This window comes from Meleagris gallopavo, chromosome 9 (genome assembly GCF_905368555.1).
Source record: "Meleagris gallopavo chromosome 9, MGAL_WU_HG_1.1, whole genome shotgun sequence".
Lineage (NCBI taxonomy): Eukaryota > Metazoa > Chordata > Aves > Galliformes > Phasianidae > Meleagris > Meleagris gallopavo.
Genome location: NC_139412.1, coordinates 16,640,630 through 16,660,482, shown reverse-complemented (window position 1 = coordinate 16,660,482; position 19,853 = coordinate 16,640,630). Strand labels below are relative to the sequence as shown.

The window sequence follows — 19,853 nt, the reverse complement described above, 5'->3', positions numbered from 1 at the left end:
CTGCACCACAACAGCCAACAGGCAGCTTGCATCTCCGGTACCCACCCGTGAGATGGGTTTTTCACAGACTCCTATTTAACTTTGGTTTGGCTCGGTTCATCACACTTTTTTTTCTTTTTTCTTTCTATTATTTTCTAGTGGTATCTTGTCATTCTGTTTCGCTACCCAATTCCCCATGAAATCTTTTACCCACTGCTTCAGCACATAGTCAACTTCCCAGCATAACCATCCATCTTCTATCACCCATGCAATGAGGGCTAAAGGGGGCTGCTTGACCAGCCAGACACCAGTACAACTCATGCATGCTTTGAGATATGTCCCACCATTAAGCAAAATGGTGGGATGCAACAGAATGCAACAGAAATACATATCTCCACGTCTGTAGACCTGCAACACGACCAACACTTGGAAAAGTAAGCAAGGAGACATCTATCTGCATAAATGCACTCAGGAAAACATATTTGGCTGAGGCTTAACATAAAGTGATTTCAGTCAAGGGTGTTCCACTTTTACAACAGCTTGTATTTGCTGAAAATATAAGTCCTGGTGCTTGCACTGAGTGCACTTTAGACAGCCCAGCTTCTAATCCAGATAAAGCAACTATTGATTTCCTTGGATATTTTTTTCCCTATGCCAGCAGTAAGATTACTGATATCTACATGCTCACCCTGCAGTAGACTCTAATTCTTTAAACCACAGCAAAGGGAAACGACAGGCAAATTTTATTGGAACTACGAAGAGAACCATATTAAAATCAGAGTTTCATTAATAGTGAAATCTTTCACCACATTCTCAGAATCACAATATGCCTACTGAATACCAGTGGTTCACACTGTCCTAAGACTACAGATGATACTGGAAGTTGCAGACACTAAGTGGATGCAGTTAAGGCCAACTGAGAGGGTAAGGCACAACACGAATTGCAAGATGTTAATAACCCAGGTGCTGCTGCTTAGGCAGTGGCAAAGGAGGATTTCAGTTTTCTAATATGAGACAGAAGAGGCTGCTTCACAAAACACTATGGGAAGCCTGCAACTCAGAAAACTCACGGAAAATAGTCCAGTGCTAGCACGCAGGCCCTCTTGCCAAAACACTTCCCCAACAGGCAGCTGTAGTGCTCAACAAGTAGACTGCATGTTTGAACACCACACAGCAGGCAGCTGATATTAAAGCAATTCAAAGAAGGCCTATATTACCAAGCAGGAATACAGATATCTTTTCTAATTGGGTGAAAAAAGCAGGCAGTGATAGCATCACTGCTTAATACAAGATTACATAAACTTACTCTCGGGCCAAAAAGGCAAGAACTCTATTGTATTTCTGTATAAATGACCTAAACCTATCTCTCTTGTTCTGATACAATCAAGCAGCTTTAACCATCACAGAACCGGTCAGCTCTCTGACATTCCTCACTTGCCTCTCAGTACCTTCAAATCAGGCTTTGCTCATTACTGTGGAGCAGCTGGCTATGCTGGAGGACTCTCCCACTCGCATGTAGTAACCTCTCAGCCCATTGCAGAGATGAGGCTTACACTATGCACCACAAATGAAGTCCTCATCAAACCAAGCTCCTGGTGCCACAGATGACATCGTATATGACATCCACTATAAAGACACACATAAAAAATTATTCTCTAAGTGCACAAACATTTTCAGCAGAAAACATTGGCAAATATGATATTAAAAGTCCAGGAAAACATCTTTACACAGCATACAGCAACCTGGAGTCCTGCTAATCCTTCTCTCATTTAGGGGGTAGGAATTCACGTAATTTCCATCTATGAGGGAGGATCTTCAGATTTCTGTCTAAATGTTCCGTATGCTCTAAGGCTGAGAAAGCCAATAAGACACAGAATGAATGCATTGCCTACTGCTGAATTACAAAACTGCAAAAGACTTGAGAACACATGATGGTAAAAAATATATCAAGCAGATTAAAGGTACCAAAAAAATGTAGGTAGAACTACACAAATAGCCTTAGGCTGTTGTTTCTCCTGCATATGTAAGAAAAAAAAAATCAAACAAAAAAAAGCATATATATAACAGTATTTCATCCTTTTGCATTCCCTGGCTGTCTGAAAGCCAGAGGACAATATACCATTTAGGCTTCCTTGACAGAGATACTTGCTTCGGGCTGTGTTCTGATCTCACCAAACCCTTTACTTTTATTCCATTTGAACTCATTTCAAAGTTCTCATTTTAATTTGATCACAACATGCTAAGATATAAAAAAAAAAAAAAAAGTACACTTCCTCAGCAATATGGGCAGTTTTTCCTGGAACTGTTTTTTTCATTATTCTTATGCGTACCACGAGAGGGAGCAACGAGTTCACTTTGCATTCCCAGAGGTGCACAAGCAAGCAGCTCAATATTGTCATCAAGCCCAAACTTGGTCACAGGAAGTCTGTAATGCTTTTACACAGCACACAGGTCATCAGGCAGCTACAGGGGACAGTTCTTTGGTTTGAGAATGTGTTGTCTCACATCCATCCAAAAAAGACCCGCATCTGGTGAATATTTCCAATTATACTGAGTATACACACAGAGGTGGGAAAAATGAGATGCTTCCAGCAGCACAGACTGCTTTTAACTGCCATGTACTGCACATTCTCAGTAAATACCTGTACCTGAAAGCAGGTCCCTACAACATCCCTCTGAACCACTGTTGCTGCTTCAGTAGAAACACGGCCCCTTATCTGGGACAAGCTCTTTGTACAGCTCATTTCTCATCTGTACAGTTCATGTACTGGTCATTCCTTTTCTCAACACTCAAACCATCCAAACTCTTTATTTTTAGTGCTATGGAAGTGCACAGTTACAATGGAGAAAGGAATCTCAAGCCCAGGCAGTTAAAGGTTGTTGCCAACACTTCCATTAAAAGCTAAAATCCCATTAGAGCAGAGTACTCTCACAGATGTTCAAGTCTATTGACTTTTCATCCACAGGAGTTTAAATTACTATTTTTAACACAAGTATTAGACACAGCAACTTAAATATCCTCACACACTGTTGGGTAAAGATGGACTATAAGTAGATGATTTTGGGGAGGAAGTGAAGAAAACAAAGCCCTCTGCACACACATTCCTCCTGGAAAAGGTGAGGTGCTGCAGTTATCCATCTTTGCTCAGATCCTACAACTACCTTCAAACACGTGCATGAGGGCTTTGCTCAGCTCAATCAGCCACTTGGTCGTTTTCTCTTAAAAATTCACTTTGTAACAGCATGACCTGTTAGCAGGCCAATACATATCAGACCCAAATTGCTTTGCATCTGCACTGTTGCCAGCTAGAAGCCAAGCTTCCATGGTCAGACAGGCCCATAGTTCAGTCGGACTCAGTACTCCAATAAATCCAGTAGAGGGAGTCCCCAAATCACTCAGTGACCAAATGCGAGGCTCTTCATCCTTTTCCTAAAAGCTGGTTCAAAAAGCAAGAATCAGACAGAGATGCAATGCATAAAACAGTGCAAAGGTCTCACTGCAGCTGAATACAGGAAAATCCCTGGCAGATAAGGAATAGCTGCAAATAGAGCAGTATGCACACAAGTAAATACGCTTACTTCTCTAGACTTTTAGCTATTGACAGTCTGCTTTGCTTAGTTTTTGACCAAATAATGGACACACACACACTATGGGTTTCCACAGTTATGCCTACTAGAAAATTTTTCATGTTATAAAGTCAGTGTCCTTACAGGGACATTCTAACAGTTCACCCAGCAAGGCAGAGCACAGGCAGCACTGCACATACCCAGACTACCACAGCACCTTTCCAGTATCATCCCATCCCTTCATGCCTTGCTTCCACACGTGAAATGTCAGCACTAGCAAAACTGCCATAGAGAAAAAGGATGAAGCAGTAATGCCCCAGCTGGGGGAAGAGGGACAGAAACAAAACAGTTTGTGTAAGAGCCTTTGCACCTTACCAGACAGCTCACGTTCTCTGAGGGGTTGTGTCTTTGGTCCCTGTTTGCAAACACACAAGTGAGTTGAACTAGTCATAGCACTGCCGTGCTTGGGAAGAATTGAGGATCCATTCCTTATCTGCATAAAGGAACCCTGCAGGACCAGTCAATACTGAAAAATGTCATCTGGTAAAAGACACTTCCTAAAAATAATAATAATAATTAAAAAAAAATAGATCAGTTGTTTTTATTTTTTCCTTGGACTTGTGGTCCCTACCTGAGCTCTACCAGATTTTTATCTTCACTTTTAACCTACAGGGTTTGAGAAATAGTCCGTTATGCCAGCTTCTAGAACACTTAGTGCATTATGTTTAGGTTGTTCAAGCTCCCCCTCCAAAAAGAACCTCTTACAACTTCTTGCATGCCAGCCCTTCATGAACAATTCCCTTCAAGAACCAAATACACCAAGAGAAGACTGAAGCTCCCTTTATTTTCCTGTCTAAAAAAAAAAAAAAAAAAAAAAACTTGCAAAGGGAGAAGAGAACAACTCTAAAATTCAGACAGCATGGATGTGACACAACAGAAGGCTGCTCCAGGCTGGTTGGTCACAAAGCACACGGTGACAACGGTGTTCATCATCCCAGCACAATGGCTTCTCTAGAGGGAGCCAGAAGAACCACAATTACCATTTGTTTTCCAACCAATATTTGACTGTGCTCTTGAATATGCAGCACAGAACGGGAAGCAGATTTGCCTTGCACTGTGCACACATTTTTTTTCCAAGCAGTCAGGTATGCCTCATCAGCAAAAAGCACTTACATTACTTTCAGAGGTTATTAAGTGAAATGGGAAACCAGCATACTGTGATTCTATTACAAAAGAGTTACTGTGCTCAAGCACTGCTGGTGTAAGAGGTATCAACTGACTTCAGGCAATCTAGCTAAGTTCAGTCTCCCATTTCTCCAGTATTTGCAGGATTGCCACATAACCTGGATATAAACCCATAAAAAGAAGAAGTGCTGACCTTCCAATTCAGAAAGCTGTGTAAAACAAACATAATGAAATATCAATTCAACTAATAAGAATATGAAACAATATGGAGAGGTACCTTGGCATTAAAGATGCTCAGCATCCTTCAGGATCTAGTTCCTAAGGCATCAAGTTGATTCAGGGCTCTTCTCAGAGAGGCTTCTCCTTCACCCAAGTTCTGCACTGAAGTATCTAAGGAGGCAGTCATCATCTCCAAGCCACTGAAGATCTATGCTAAGCTGGTAAACTAACTCCTTGGACATTTGAGAAGTTTCTCCTGTTAACCCTGTCAAGTATTCCATCTCATACTTTTCTTGTAATATGATTATGGACAGGCTTTGCTTTAAAAATCTAAGTATTAATCTTTAAATACAGGACTATATTTTTATGAGGTTCTGGAAGGAATGCTGGCACTCATGATGTGTCCTTAAAACAAACCAAGAAACATTTCAAACACAGCAAGTATCAGGACCCTCTCGAAGTTCCAATCCCACTGTCATCTCCAAACATACACATACGCTGCCTTTCATCTTTCTAACTCTTGCAAACAAGGAAAACGTCGTAATTTATCTCTCACATTTTACTTTGGGAGCTAAACAAAAGCAAGAAAGCAGTAGCAGCGAGGTTGGTTAAACACAAGATTATGAAAATATTGCTTAGATCACTCCTTCTATGGGCATTTTTCAATGGCATTGAGCAGCAAGTATGAAACAGGCTCTCCAGCTCACAGTAAGACACAATAGAACTACAACATACTACGTCAGAAGTCTAATCAGCAGTATAAATGGGACTTGCCTGAAGAATCCCCAAAAATCCAAACAGAAAAGGAAGATTAAACTGTATCTGAGAAATAATGGCTAAAATATATTCATCCTTGAAAAGTTCCAGGAATAGTATGATTCACCTAATTGTAAACAGAGAATGCTAGAAAACTAACCTAATAGAATGAAACACCTTGTTGCGATGTGCAAAAACGCAAAATAGGACTAAGTGCCTCATCCAGACATTAGTGATAAATACTATTTTTACCTCAATTTCAAAAGAGAAAGCACTAGCAAAACATATCTGAAGGAAGAAAAACAGCTTTCTGGTAAAGAGCTCTGCTGAGGACACTGCAGAAAAATACTTCTCACAAAAATCAGCCTCCATTGGATGGCTGTTGCTAAACTAGCATGGAAATAATGGGGCTTTATCTGCTGTTTTGGGTATTCTTGGATTTGGTTAGTTTGGAACAAAGTAGCAGGAAAACACTGTCACTTTTGGCTTTAGGAGATCTCACTCCACCATCTGGTCTCCAAGATTCAGGATCTTCTCTCTGGGCAAAGAGATGTGTGCAGATATACTGGGAAGGAGGGTGATGCAGGTGTTACACACGTAACACATTCCTCAGTGAGGTTCTGACAGATATTCTTGAGGCCAGAAGAAATTCAATAGCTCAAATTCTGTTTCCTGAAATGGAAAGAAATTCTATTATAGACATTTTTATACAACCAGTGTTCTTTCCAACATGAAAGAGGACCTCAGCCTTCTAGCACAGATAAGGTCTTCAACACACAAATCTAAAAGCTGCTAAAAAAAACACAGTTGCAAACACTGAAACACGGGCAGTTCTGTAGTTCACTGAAGTATGAGGGAGTGCATTAGGAAAAAAGTACACATACACAGTACTTCTACCACGTATAGCACACACATCCTGGTTACTTACTAGTGGAACAATGTATGGTACAGTCACTAAAACCAAAGGAAACATAATTGCATAAAAACATGCAGAAATTCGGTGTTTTGTTTTGTTTAACCTGTATGGAAAAAGAAAACATTTAACATAAGCTCTCCTGTGTTAAACAGTGTTAGCTTCCCTCAGCCCACACCAGCCAGGCAATTCATGCAGAGAAGCCTCTGTCTGTAATCCAGATATGTCGTTCTCCTTTAGAGTGTCTGGTGAACTTGTGGCAGACAGACTAAAGGTTTCTCTCCCCATTCTAAAGGTACAAGTGTCTATCCCTCTGCCCCTCCATGAGGCTACAGATGGAACTTGTGCTTTTCATGCACTTCTCAAAAGGGAAAGATGACTTCCACACTTCTGAAACAGCCTCAGCGAAAGCAACAGCCTCATGTGGGGACTCAGGAATTCAGCTGCAGGACCTCTCTCCTGCTGAGCTCCCCTCAGAACTTACTCCCATGAGATGGCTCTGTGACTTCCTCCAGGACAGCCATCACCACACTCGCCCAGAACAAACCAGAAGCCGGGCAGCTCCACCTGCAAGCCCTGCTGCTCAGAGCTTCATCCGGCTTGCAGAGAGAGAGTTCAGGAAGCATAGAATTGTTTGTGTTGGAAGGGACCTTTATAGATCATCTGGTGCAACTCCCTGCACTGAACAGGGACACCCATGGCTCCGTCAGGTGCTCAGAGCCTGGTCCAGCCTCACCTTGGGTCTCTCCAGGGATGAAGTACCACCACCTCACCAGGCAACCTGTGCCAGTGCCTCACCACCCTTAACAGAAAAGAGTTTTCCCTTATATCCAATCCAAATCTCCCTTCTTTTAGTCTGAAATCACCTCCCCTTGTCCTCTCAAGCAGACTCTGCTCAGTAATCTGTCCCCTTCCATCTCACAGCCCCTCTAAATACTGACAGGCCGCTCTCAGCTTCCCCACAGCCTTCCCTTCTCCATGCTGCACAGCCCAGCTCTCAGCCTGTCCTCGCAGGGAGGTGTTCCATCCCTCAGATCATTTTGGTGGCCCTCCTCTGGATGCTCTCCAGCAGCTCCATGTCTCTCCTGTGCTGAGCACTCCCCATCTGGACGCAGCGCTCCAGGTGAGGTCTCACAGCACAGAGCAGAAGGGCAGATCCCCTCCTCGCCCTGCTGGCTGTGCTGCTTTGGATGCTCCCAGGATCCGGTTGGCTTTCTGGGCTGCGAGGGCACAGTGCTGCCTCATGTCCAGCTGCCATCACCGGCACCTCCAAGCTCTTTTCCAATGTGACACTGCAGACACTAGTTCTGGAAATTGCTACAGCTTTAATCAAGTGGTAACCACCTTTTAGAAAAGCATAATGTTTCCAGGAGTAGGCAGTAAGAGTTTTCCCACAGCTTCTCATGAGGGCGCTGCAGGAACAGGCTCACAAAGGCCAATATTGCTTCAGGCCAAACACAATTTTTGCAGCAAAAGGAATAAAGTTAAGAGCTGCCCCGATGAAGAGCCCAGTGGCAGAGTAAGGCACTGAGACAGCAAGGTGGTCTGTCAGACAGCAGTGCTAAAGCACACACACAGCCCCAGAGAGGTGAGAGAAGAGGTGGGGACAGCAGAGCAAGGTGTGTGTTTGCGGGCTATGGAGCCAGGTGTAACCAAGAGCTGACTCAGTCACACGTGTGGGTCACATACTCAGGAAGCATCTCCCCATCGACAGCTTTCCAGATGTAGGGAATCCAGAACCCACCAGCAATGACACTCAAGGGTTGGTTTAATATCTATGCTTTGTTTGTAATAAGTTTGTCCGGTTTCAACTTTCAGCCACTGCTTTTTAGATTCGATTTTTTTAATCCCTGTTTTGCTACGTTCCCTTAGGTCCCTAGGGACTGCGCTTTATTCTCATCCTCCAAAACCTCGACCTCGGGAGCGTGTCACCAATTTATGCCACTGTCCAGCGGCGCACCGCAGCAAGAGCACAGAGCCGCTGCGGGAAACAGCGTCCTCCTTTCGGAGACCCTACGCGCTAACAGCTGACTTGAAACACGACAAGATCCCTGCACGCTTGTGCGCGCTCTCCCGGCACCTGGCGGCACGCGGCACTTTCCAAATGCTGAACTCAGCGCGCTGAAGTTCATCAGAAACGACAGAGCCGAACTCCGACATCCGCCCTCCCTCTGCGGAGCGGAGCGGAGCCGCCTCCACTCGCACCCCTCCAACCCGCACGGCCGCCGTTCCGCCGTTCCGCAGCCCGGGGGCACCGGCACGGCGCCGCGCACCCCGCGGGGACCCGAAGAAGTGCGGTGCCGGCTCTCCGCCCGCCCGGTGCCCGGCGCGTCCCACCCCCGGCCTTGACGACAGCGCGCTAATGAAATGCTAATGCCGGGGCGCGGAGCCGGGCGCTGCCCGCGCCGATAAAACCCAGCGCGGGGCCGCCCCGCCGCCCGCCCGCCGCCATGCAGAGCGCGGCCCCCGCCGCCCCGCCGGCGCTGCACCTCCTCACCTCCTACTTCATCGACGGCATCCTGGGCCGCGGCCCCGCGGCGGGGCGGCACGGTGAGGGACGCGGGGCGATGGTGCCGTCCCGACGGAGCCGTCCCGCCGCGCTCACCGCCCGCTTCTCTCCCCCGCAGGCGAGGAGCGCCCGGCGCGGCCCGACCCCGCGGAGGAACCGGCGGCGTCCGAGCGAAGCGGGCGGCCGCGCGGCGAGGCGGCGGGGAGCGGCGAGGCGCCGGCGGCCCTGAAGAGGAAGCAGCGGCGGTACCGAACCACCTTCAGCACCTTCCAGCTGGAGGAGCTGGAGCGCGCCTTCCGCAAGTCGCACTACCCCGACGTGTTCACCAGGTAGCGGCGCGGGCGGGCCGGGCGGAGGGCCGCGGGTCTCCGGGGCGGTGCGGCGGCTAACGGTGCGCTGCTCCGCAGGGAGGAGCTGGCTCTGCGCCTGGAGCTGACGGAGGCCCGCGTGCAGGTGGGTGGCGGCCACGGGGACGCGGGGTTGGGGGGAGCCGCGCCGTCCTCCCGGCTCCCGGAGGACGGAGACCTGGGCGCGATTCCACGGCGGGGACACGGGCGGCGTCCTGGGAGCGTCCCACACCGCGCTCCGCCTCGCGTTCACGGCCGGGGGTCTAAAGCAGGTACCGTCTTCCCGAGCTTTAAGATTACGAGAGCGGTGTCAAAGCGAGGGCGCCGTCGGGCGAGATGTTGAGAGTAACGCGCACCGTTCTCTCGTTCCAGCTTAGCTCGAAAAAACGAGTCACGCTGCTGAATTACCCTTTACAACAAACTCGGGGTTTCTGTAGCACTCGGGTAGCAAAACGGGGGTGGTACAGCCGAGCTGAGCCGTGCAGAAGAACACCCGTAGAAATCAAGACATACAGAGGCAAACTGTGGCAGCCCACCAACACCCCAGCACATTTCCCTGACCCAAAGCACTCACATTTAGCACGTTTTTGAGAAGCAGCTCATTCAAGTTCATCTCTAGCATAAGGTATTAGTCCCTTTTTGTGCAAAAGCGAGGTGCTTTGGTTTGCTTTTTCTTTTTGAAAACGTTTCAAACACTGTGAAGACTTGCAAAGTATTTTCATGTCCAACACCGAAACTGCACTGCGCCTGGCTTAGGTGTTGTATCAGATAATGAACGAGCTCCTCTTCCAGCACAGCCCTGGGTACAGCATTATTCCTGAAGCACTGAGAACTGGGTGACAGCCCTGCTTACTGCCGCTTAGCTTTGGTGCCACCAATGCTTATATATTTTGTCATTTCTTGTCATTACTTAAATCAGCTGACGTGTAGGGCTCCATTTCTCTCTCTTTTCTTTTTTAGCTTTTTATTTTAACGTGTACCTTAGAAGTATTAACAGTACTTCACAGATCACTCATCTGACAATTTCTGGATATGCTATTCATGTCTGTGATGTGGACTTGGAGGAAATGATGTGCTTTTCCCTCTCCTACCACCAATCACTAAAAGTTCTAGTCAGTGAAATATCCCAGTATCTGGCACTGACACACGGCATCCACAGGTGGAAAGGACACGGGTGGAAAAGCTTCCCCTGTCACTGTCACAGCCACTCCATAAGGCGCTCACTCTGTAGTCCATTTGACTGGTGAAGGAATGGCACAGTGGTAGATGGCAAAGAGGAACTCACCTCCTACTGACTCATCTAAAAGACATGGAAACGTTAGGTTTGATGGAGTCAGAATGGCACTGATGAGGAACATACCACAGGTGATGTTAGAAGGGATGTCAGAGAGCTGTTCCCTGTACCTATGAACTCCTTGTCTGATTCAGATCCCAACAAGTCTCCTGGGCACAACAAGCACCCAGTCAGCACAGTTTGCTTAGGGTGAACTTACAGGGCCCAGTGCTTCTGCTTTGTGCGGGTGTTCTTGTCCTGTGGTACACAGAAGACAACTAAGCCTGGAGGTAAGAGGATGAATAGAGGCAGTGATGTACCATTACTGTTCATTTATTCTAGTGTAACTTCAGGAAACTAATCTTATTAAATGCAATCAGACCACTTCTTCACCTCAGCGTTTTCAAATTGGGGTCTATTTCTTTGGGGATACTCCTCTGTTAGCTAGCTGAAATGGGCACAAGCCACTGTGCTGTCCTTCACTCTTGCATCTTGGAGTCTTTTATGAAAATGAACAAATAAGGAAGAAAAATACCTATTAATATATTCTCATTTCAGCATCACTTCAAAGAGATCAACCCCCCAACCCCCATTTTTTGCTTCTACAGAGCAAGGGAAGAGCTAACAGCAAGCATCTTTGCATCCCTTCTTACCTTGGAAAAGGAGTGGTGTGAAAGTCTGCAAAACATTTCTGTAATCTCAACACCTGTGTTGGGAAGCTCCTCGGTACCACTTACATCTGTTCCTGCCATTCAGCTCACAATTCATATTGCTGCTAGGGGAAGAAAAGAAAAAAAAGTGAAAGGAATGCTTTGTTTTCTTCACGTGTAGACCAAAGCATTACTTGGGTGTTTTAGTTCTGTAAACTAGATCAGTGTTCAAACATGAGCTTACGTATGTCACTGATCTAAGTGCCCTTGTTGTATTTTCTGACTAGGATCCTGTATTTGGGTACAGCAGAAACACAGTACTTTTAGTCACCCCTGGAGGGCTTTTTAATCCCTGCAAGGTATTACATCAATTAAATATGATACATTTTTAAAGAAAATTACAACAAGAAAGCCATCACATTTTATGTGCTTACCTTTCCTTTTTAAATCTCTCACATACATGCAATCCTAGTAATTGCAAAATGATTTGGGTGTTTTTTTGTACAATTTGAACATGTTCAAAACTCATCTTTCTTTGAGAACTACTCAAATACTTAAGTGACGCATTTTTTTTTCCCCAAAGTACTTTTTCCACTGCTATTGCACTCATACCGTAAAGATCTCACAGCAGTTTCTCTTACGTTTTGCTTGGCACTTCAGATATTTATGAAAATAAAGGCAAGTTAAGCCTTCTAAAGGAAGCAAAGGAGAACTGCTTAACAAAAGCTTCAAGATGACTAATCTGAATGATAATGACTATGATATGCACGTTGTGCATGAGGTGTGTCTGTGCCCCTTTTATCACTTGAGTTGACGAGCATGTACCAGCAAGAAGCTGAAAGCCAGCTTTTCTCTTGAAGGTAATTACCAGATATCTATACTGTATTTCCTTCCACTTCAGTGAATAAAAAATCTGAGAGATGACTATGTAAGTTTAGTCGTAAACTCCAAACCATCTGTAATCATAAGTTTGAGTCATCAGATGGATTTGCTTTAGGGCAGAAGCAGCAGAAAAGCCCAGCTTTCATCTTCTTTATGAAGAGACTGAAGAACAATGCTAAGATTTAGTAAGGAAAGGAAGGCCTTTGCAGCACATTATTTCCTTTTTAGGAAAGGATTTATTTGCATACGTGCAGCATAGGAGAGTTACCGCCTTTATAATTAGATTATTCTAACAGAAAATGCTAACACCTTTGAATTTGTGATCTGTAAAACCTCAGCTAGGCTCCACTTGAGAAATTTTAGAAATGCAGTTACAAATATAAGATTACATTACTTTTAAGCAGTAATCTGTTGGCAGAGATTAAGCTCATTTTTGGCACCGCCTGCTGCCAACTGCCTGTACACTTAAATACCTAACCTGAGCAATACAAATTGCTCCTCCAGGAGGACAGCAATTCCCCAGTGTGAAGGCAATAAAATACGTGCAATGAAAGGACCATAGCAGTGATTCTTCATCTGACTCTGGAGAGCCCCACAGCAAGTGTAGATATCACTGACATGCGTAGGAACATCAGCGTCAGGACAGCAAAGCCACAGCATCCTGCAGCACCCTGCTTTGTGGGGGCTTCCCTTCCAAGCACCTGAAGGTCAATGAGTCACTGCAAACAGTTATTTGCCATTTCTGATTATTGAAGTGGAGCTGGGAACCGCCAAAATCCAATTCTTAGATGCTATGCCAATAAAAACCTAGATCTCTTAAAATACTTTTTGACTGAAACATAATTGCAGATATGCAATAATATAATAATAATATAATTCAACTATTAAAAAGCACAGGTCCACAAAAATTCAGAGATTTTCATAATAAATTGTCAATGTAGAACGACTGTGTCAGAAGCTAATACCAAAGGAATAACTTTTTTAGCCTTGCTTATCTCAGCAACGTATGATTTTTAGGGTTTTTTTAAGTGACATTGACAGATTCTTATTCTGAAGATAACTACACTGCATGGTAAATGACCCTCATCTTTAAAGCCCAGCCTTGTCTTACATCAGAAGTAAATTTCAGGGAGCCCTAATTCCATATAGGATATAAGACAGTCTTTCCAAGAACTCTCATTCTTTCTATTACCATTCTCTACTAAATACACTATCCTGAACATTTATATAGAACATTAATATAGAACATTTAACTATTATTTACAGATCACTTCCACTGGACTTCAGTAGTACTGGAACAGTAATTATACAGAAGTGTGATTAATGAGATTATGAACTAATGACTTTCTTCCAAGCCCAGATCCAGTTCAGAATCCAGCCTGAGTGGCTCTCAAAGCAGAGGGGACACAGACCCAAGCAGCTGATTATATCTGGATTTTGAGTGTGCAACTCAGCAGCATATATTTATAATATTTTTAATTTTATTTTCTTTTTTTAAAAGCCCTCTCCCCACTGCTTTAGAGCTGACCCTCCTCACTCTGCTCTTTCCTACCATCCTGGGTCAGCACAGTGAATGCTTAAGAATGACAGTGAGAAAAATCAGTTTTCTGATCTATAGATTGGATTGACTAAATTCTTTGAAGATGTTCACTGGGCTAAAATAATAACTAATCAGGCTCAAAGAGGCTACATGCTCAACAGCTTACTGCACAAAACCACTACGAGTTCAAACTCCATTAGGAACAGCTTGATTCCCTGTTCTGATACAACTTGCTAGATTTTCTAGTTCTGTATTGGCTTCCACTGCAATTCAGTTAATTGCTGCCATAATTATATGTTGTTTACATTTACGGTAGATAACAGAAGCTTTACTTCTTAATCTCCTATATAAAAATGGAAGTCCTGGTCATCGAGACAAAAGCACACACCGCACATTTGGCCTACTTAGTCTTACAGTCACAGTTAAGGTGCTTTCTGAGGTATCTCTGCAGAAACAGCCACCTTTGGAAAGGCTTTGTTAAAATTTAATTTTCAGTAACTATCTTAGGGAGAATAATCATTTTAATAACTGATCTCAAGTTCACAGGTGATAGGTTTATATATTACCGTGGCTGGAAACCATATGGAACCATTCGGTCAGAGCTAGAGAAATCAAATTTATACTATTTATAACCAATTTATTTATTAATTAACCCACTAAGGTATTTATGAATGGATCTTTAATATTAAGAGATGTGTTTTAGTTTAACAACAGATATTTTGCCATCTCTGTCGCTGCATGCAGTAGTAGTTGGTGAGAGAAAATCCAGAACAAGTTCAGCTAATGCCTTTATAATTTCTCATTCAAGGTCTGGTTCCAAAATAGAAGGGCAAAGTGGAGGAAACGTGAAAAAACTGAAATTCTGGGGACTGTTCCAGGAATCTCCTTAACGCACCCCCTTGGACTGTTTTTGGATGTTCCTCTCAGCCATTCCCCCATCCTTGATCACACATGGAGGTCGATGCCTTTCTCAACACTGGCTGTGCCATCCATCTCTCCGGCCTTTACTTCTTCAACCTTAGGGCCATTTGGCCTCAGTAGCCTTACCTGGACTTCTCTCTTCAGAAATCCCATTTTAAATCCACACTTTGGAAGGTATCGAGTATTTTTTCCCCCATAAATCTCAAAATGTTTAAAAATATTGTGTATTAGTTTGATACTCACACGTTCTCCAATGAATGTGCTCTCAGAGAAATAAATTCACTAAAATAGGACTGGTGTTCCAGTGTGGGATTTGAGAAAAAACAAGGTTTAGTTTTAAGTCACGCTAGTGAAAACTTAACTCATAATTGCAGTTTGAATAACAGCTGTGGGATGTTACCTTGCACACTCACCCAGGTTACACACCATGAAGATGTGACTGCAGGCAGACATGGAGATGGGTCAGCAAGTCTTGGTTCTTTATTTGCAGGATGTCAGAAGGCAGTCCTTAAGATACGAAAAAGCATGTTTGTGTGTATGTGCATGTATGTATGTATACACAGACGTAACAGGCTGTGCTCTCTTCCTGCTGAAGCTACAGCCTGTGCCATAGTCCCACATCAGCAGGCAGAGCTTTCTGCCACGCACAAATGCTGCGTTTCACAGCTTCTCTGAACAAACTGGCTGCATAAACAGCTACATAAGTTGGTCTTTCTGTGGGATATTGTGTTGTTTTCACAGAGCAGGCTGATCTCCAGCATCCGAGGTTTGTTCAGAAAGGATTTCACATCAGGTCAGTGTTAAAGGTACCCGCGTGGCGTGTCCGATCAGCTGCCTTATTTCAATTAGAAGTTTGTTGGTTTAAAAGCAAGACGCTTTGCTGCAAAATAAAGCTAAAATATATTCTGCAAAATAAAATGTACATTTGGAAGAAACTGGAAATTATGGCAAACTATTTTCTAGTACTTTTTTTTTTTTTTTTTTTTTTTTTTTTTGCCTGCAATCCATTACATTCTTGTTCTGCAAAACACTTCTCAGTTTGGATAATATTGACTTCTTTCAAATACAGGTTTCTCAGTGCTTTAAATCCTCTCATGACAACAGCTTCAGTGCTCATGAAAGCCCCCGGGCCCCCGTCAGATCCCGCTCTTACTGCCTTCACTGATCCAGCAGCAGTTGAAAGGAAAACATCGAGCATTGCAGCGCTGAGGCTCAAAGCGAAGGAACATTCAGCACAAATCCCTCAATTAAACCTCGTCTCAAATACTAACAAAGAACTTTGTTAGGAGCTCTCCCACAGGCCACAGCCACAGAAGGGAATGCTTTCTCCAACAAGCAGCGCCTGTTAGAGATGTTTAAAAAAGAAAGCTAACACACGCACCCAGCTGCACTCCCTCCACCTGTAATGGACAAAATGGAATGGGCAACAAGGAAATAACCTTGCTAAAAAAATCATCTTTATAACTCAGGCTGGCGTGAAACTGAAGCTGTGAAATCCCCGAAGTTACTGGATGCTGGTTCAAGGATTCAGAATTCTTTGTAGGAATAACTTCAGTCTTAGAAGTGATTCTTAACTCATGTCTCAGGAGGAACTCTTACATACAGTACATAAGAACTGGTACATCGTATGTTCTTAACTTTGAAACCATGCTTCACGTTGAAGTGCAGATGCCAGTGAAATCTCGCATGTTAGGCTTAGCAGAAAGGAGCTGTCGAGTATTTTCAATATAGGCTTTTGATTCAGAACCAGGTTTGTATAAAGCATATCTTGTTTTAAACTTAAAAAAAAAAAGTTTATGTTCAGTGGCAATGGTTAATAATTAAAAAAATCCTTTGTGTATGAAAACTGTCCTGTGAAAATAGGCTGTTAGTGTGCAGTAAATGGCGTGTAGTTCTCTATGTGCATTTCTACATATCAGTAAATAGCTAATACTGTAAATATGAGGTTACTAAATACTTCTAGCATGACTAGTGGCAGATATTAACAGATCACTAAGTTAACAGGTTACTTGTGCATTCCCATGTCTCATGCCTTGAGTAGATTGAGAATTCAAGTGAAAACTAAACGTGAAATGTTAAATTCTTCCTTGAACTGATTCTAGCATAGATATAAACAGAAGCCCTACTGACCAGACATCTGCAACTCAGCAAAATCCTGAACTCATTTTCTGGCCTCAGACAAGTCATTTCAGAGTTTTGTGCTGAACCTCCCCATCTGTGAAATGGGACTGAGAACAGCAATCCTATCTCTTGGTCTGGTTCATGTAAAGCAAAGATAAGCATCCTCATTTTGCAGCTTACTTGCCTACCTCACAGGGCTGTTGTGAGGACTGATTAAACCATCATGACAGTGCAAATGGTAGTTATGTAAGTGCTAATCGTTGCTTAGCAATCACATCAGAAAGGCCAACAGCTGAGGACACCTGCAGGTTACGCTTGCCTACATCTGCAGCAGCAGTCCTAGCAAGCTCCATTTCTGTGGGTTGATGGAACATGGGACACTTCCATTGACACTGTCTGGTTCCTAAAAACCATTCACAAATGCTAAATTCAGAGGAGATATTTTGTACTCTTCAGAACTTCTTTCTCACAACAACTCTGGGACTACTCTTGAAGTTATCAAAGATGCTTTTGAGGCTGCAATTTGAGTGCAGAGCTCCAGATACCTAACTGCTGCTGCTGCTTTATACTTCCCTGAGTTTGTCCTTCTCGCTCACAAACCTAAACACAGGATCACTGCATCAGGCAGATCCATTTTTCATTTCCTCTGAACTACTAATTGCTTTGATTACCCTTGAGTCGTAAGCAACAACAAGTATTTCTGGATTCATAAATCTCACTGTGGTTCTCGCTGGGAGAAGGCAGTGGTATTTTACTGTTAGGAAAAGCAAGCTTTCTACCCAGACTACACTTCTGTTGCTCAGCCTGATGAGCAGGGCTAGGCTTGGAAAGTGACATAACCAGGACCACTCACAAGAAGTTTGTGTTTTCTTTCACAACAGCCACTGGCTTCTGCCAAACCACTCCCATTGCCCAGGCTGCCAACTGGCAGCACAACACAGTACCCGCTCAAGCAACGGGTTTGTTCCACATTAACCTTTTAGATAGGTCAGTGGTTTGAAAACTCATTACACAGCCCATATTTGTACATCCTTTTTCCTTGCCAGTGTCACTCCTGCAACATGAGGAGGCTCTACAGGACAGCAGACTGTGCCATTATTTCATTTAAAGAAGCAGGAACTGTCTTGCATTCACTGTGAGCCATTTGCACTAAAAATAAAACCTAGCTATTTTTGCCAAATTACATTTCTAGACAAATTCACTAGAAGCAGCACATGAAAAACAACTGCTGAAGGCTGACCTTTGTAAACATCAGAAGCTTTATCATTGACTAAAGGGCCAACAATATTTCACCTAAAAAATAATAATAATAAATTCACAAGGTAAAATTCCTGTAGTTTCAGCAGTTAAGTTCTGAGGTAACTTATCAAAGTTTTTCTAATAGCTATGGGCACAAACGATTTAAGAGACAGCACTTTACACAATTTCTTGCACTAAGCTCACAGCAGACTCTGACCTACCATTACGTGGTTACACACAGCCACTTTTAGAAATGCCACAGACCCCTCTCTGGAAACAATGGGGTTGGATACCAGGGTTGGTTCCCCTGCTATCCCCTGCTGGGCTGATTTGGTGCTGTTCTGTACAGATTTTTCCTAGAGGAAGGCCTTCCTCTAAGACGCTCTCCTCTCCTACTGCAGCACTGCATTCTTGAGCCATTTGGGTGGAAGATGGTGCCAGCAGGCATTAGCAGAGAACACAGCTTGCCGATGCTTCACCTGGGTTTAGTTTGAAACGCAGAGACATTTTCTTTAACCTGAGTTCACATTTTCTGCTATGAGTCCTTCCAAGAAATTTCCATTATTTCATGTGAATTGAAAATCCAGCTGTGAAAGCTAATGGTATTATGAAAGCAAATGGACAGGACAACATTGAAATCATTCTAAGAATCAAAGTGCAACTGTATCCAAAATTCAACAAGCGTTTTGTGTTAATTACTGCTATTTTTAACAAACTATCTATCTCACCAAGAGGAAGGATTCCTTGTTCAGAAATATGTCTCCATTTTAAATGTAAATAAAAAGGTACAACTAAAATTTATTGCAAATATACATTAAAATGACATTTAAGAAATGCTGGGGAGAATTTCACTGGAACACCTTCTGTCTTGCTTCATAGTAACACATGGGTCAACACTTACAACAGACCAAGCAGGAGCATTTCCTTTCCTGCCTTTTCCGAGTATAACCAGGCCTGTAATTTACAGGGTGCTTCTCACGCACCATTATTTCCAGACACTTCATTTTGCCTTATGGGATAACAAATTCACTACAATTTAGGCAAAGCCTGCACTGATCTGGATTAAGACTGCAGAATTCTTGTCAGGATTGCAGCCTAATTCTTCTCTGTGTGACACCAACACAGCCTCTTGGCACAGGCTTCAGCTGAAGCAGGCCTGGAGCCCTGCTTTTATTATTATTATTACTGGGTTTGTCTGATTTTCCTGAAAGCAAAAATCTGGGGGAGGATTTTCAAAGCAGCACAGAAGATCTGAGCACACTGCCGGCCCTCTTTTCCCTTTCTACAGGCTTTAGCCCACTGTGAGAAAAACTCTGTCGCTGAATTAAACCTCCTGACATTATTCCCCATGTTAGAATTTGTTGAGGTGTTTTGTGTGAAGATTCTTCAAGAAGCACTCGAAAATATTCCTATCACAGTTTGCATGTTTGGCTCAATTGTGAGTTCTGTTTAGTTTTCTTTTTTTTCCTCTGCCCCACGTTCATAGCATTGGATGTTGGGTAAATTTCTGTGTTTCCAGCAGCATAATATCATCAGAACCTCGCCTACAAAGAAAGAGCAATTTTGTTGGGGGGTGGGGGGAAAGAATAATAGGCCAGGTGTTTGAAGAAAAGACAAAAGAAACAGTCACAGTAGGGTGTTCTGACTCACAAATCTGTATTGAGAAAGAAGTATTCATGAAGAAAATTAATTTAAGAAGTATGTAGTTCGGGTTTTGAGCCCATAGTTCCTTTCAAAAACAGATTAGCGATT

The 19,853-nt window shown here is 43.6% G+C and overlaps 1 protein-coding gene across 1 annotated transcript; it reads left to right on the top strand.

Moving 5' to 3' along the window:
- The first annotated feature begins 8,762 nt into the window (after positions 1–8,762).
- On the top strand, positions 8,763–18,944 carry ESX1 (ESX homeobox 1). The gene is made up of 5 exons (XM_085230685.1): positions 8,763–9,169; positions 9,247–9,457; positions 9,536–9,581; positions 14,629–14,915; positions 15,811–18,944. The coding sequence occupies exons 1-5, from the start codon at positions 9,070–9,072 to the stop codon at positions 16,025–16,027; spliced, it is 861 nt and encodes a 286-aa protein (XP_085086811.1). The 5' UTR covers positions 8,763–9,069; the 3' UTR covers positions 16,028–18,944.
- The last annotated feature ends 909 nt before the right edge of the window (positions 18,945–19,853 follow it).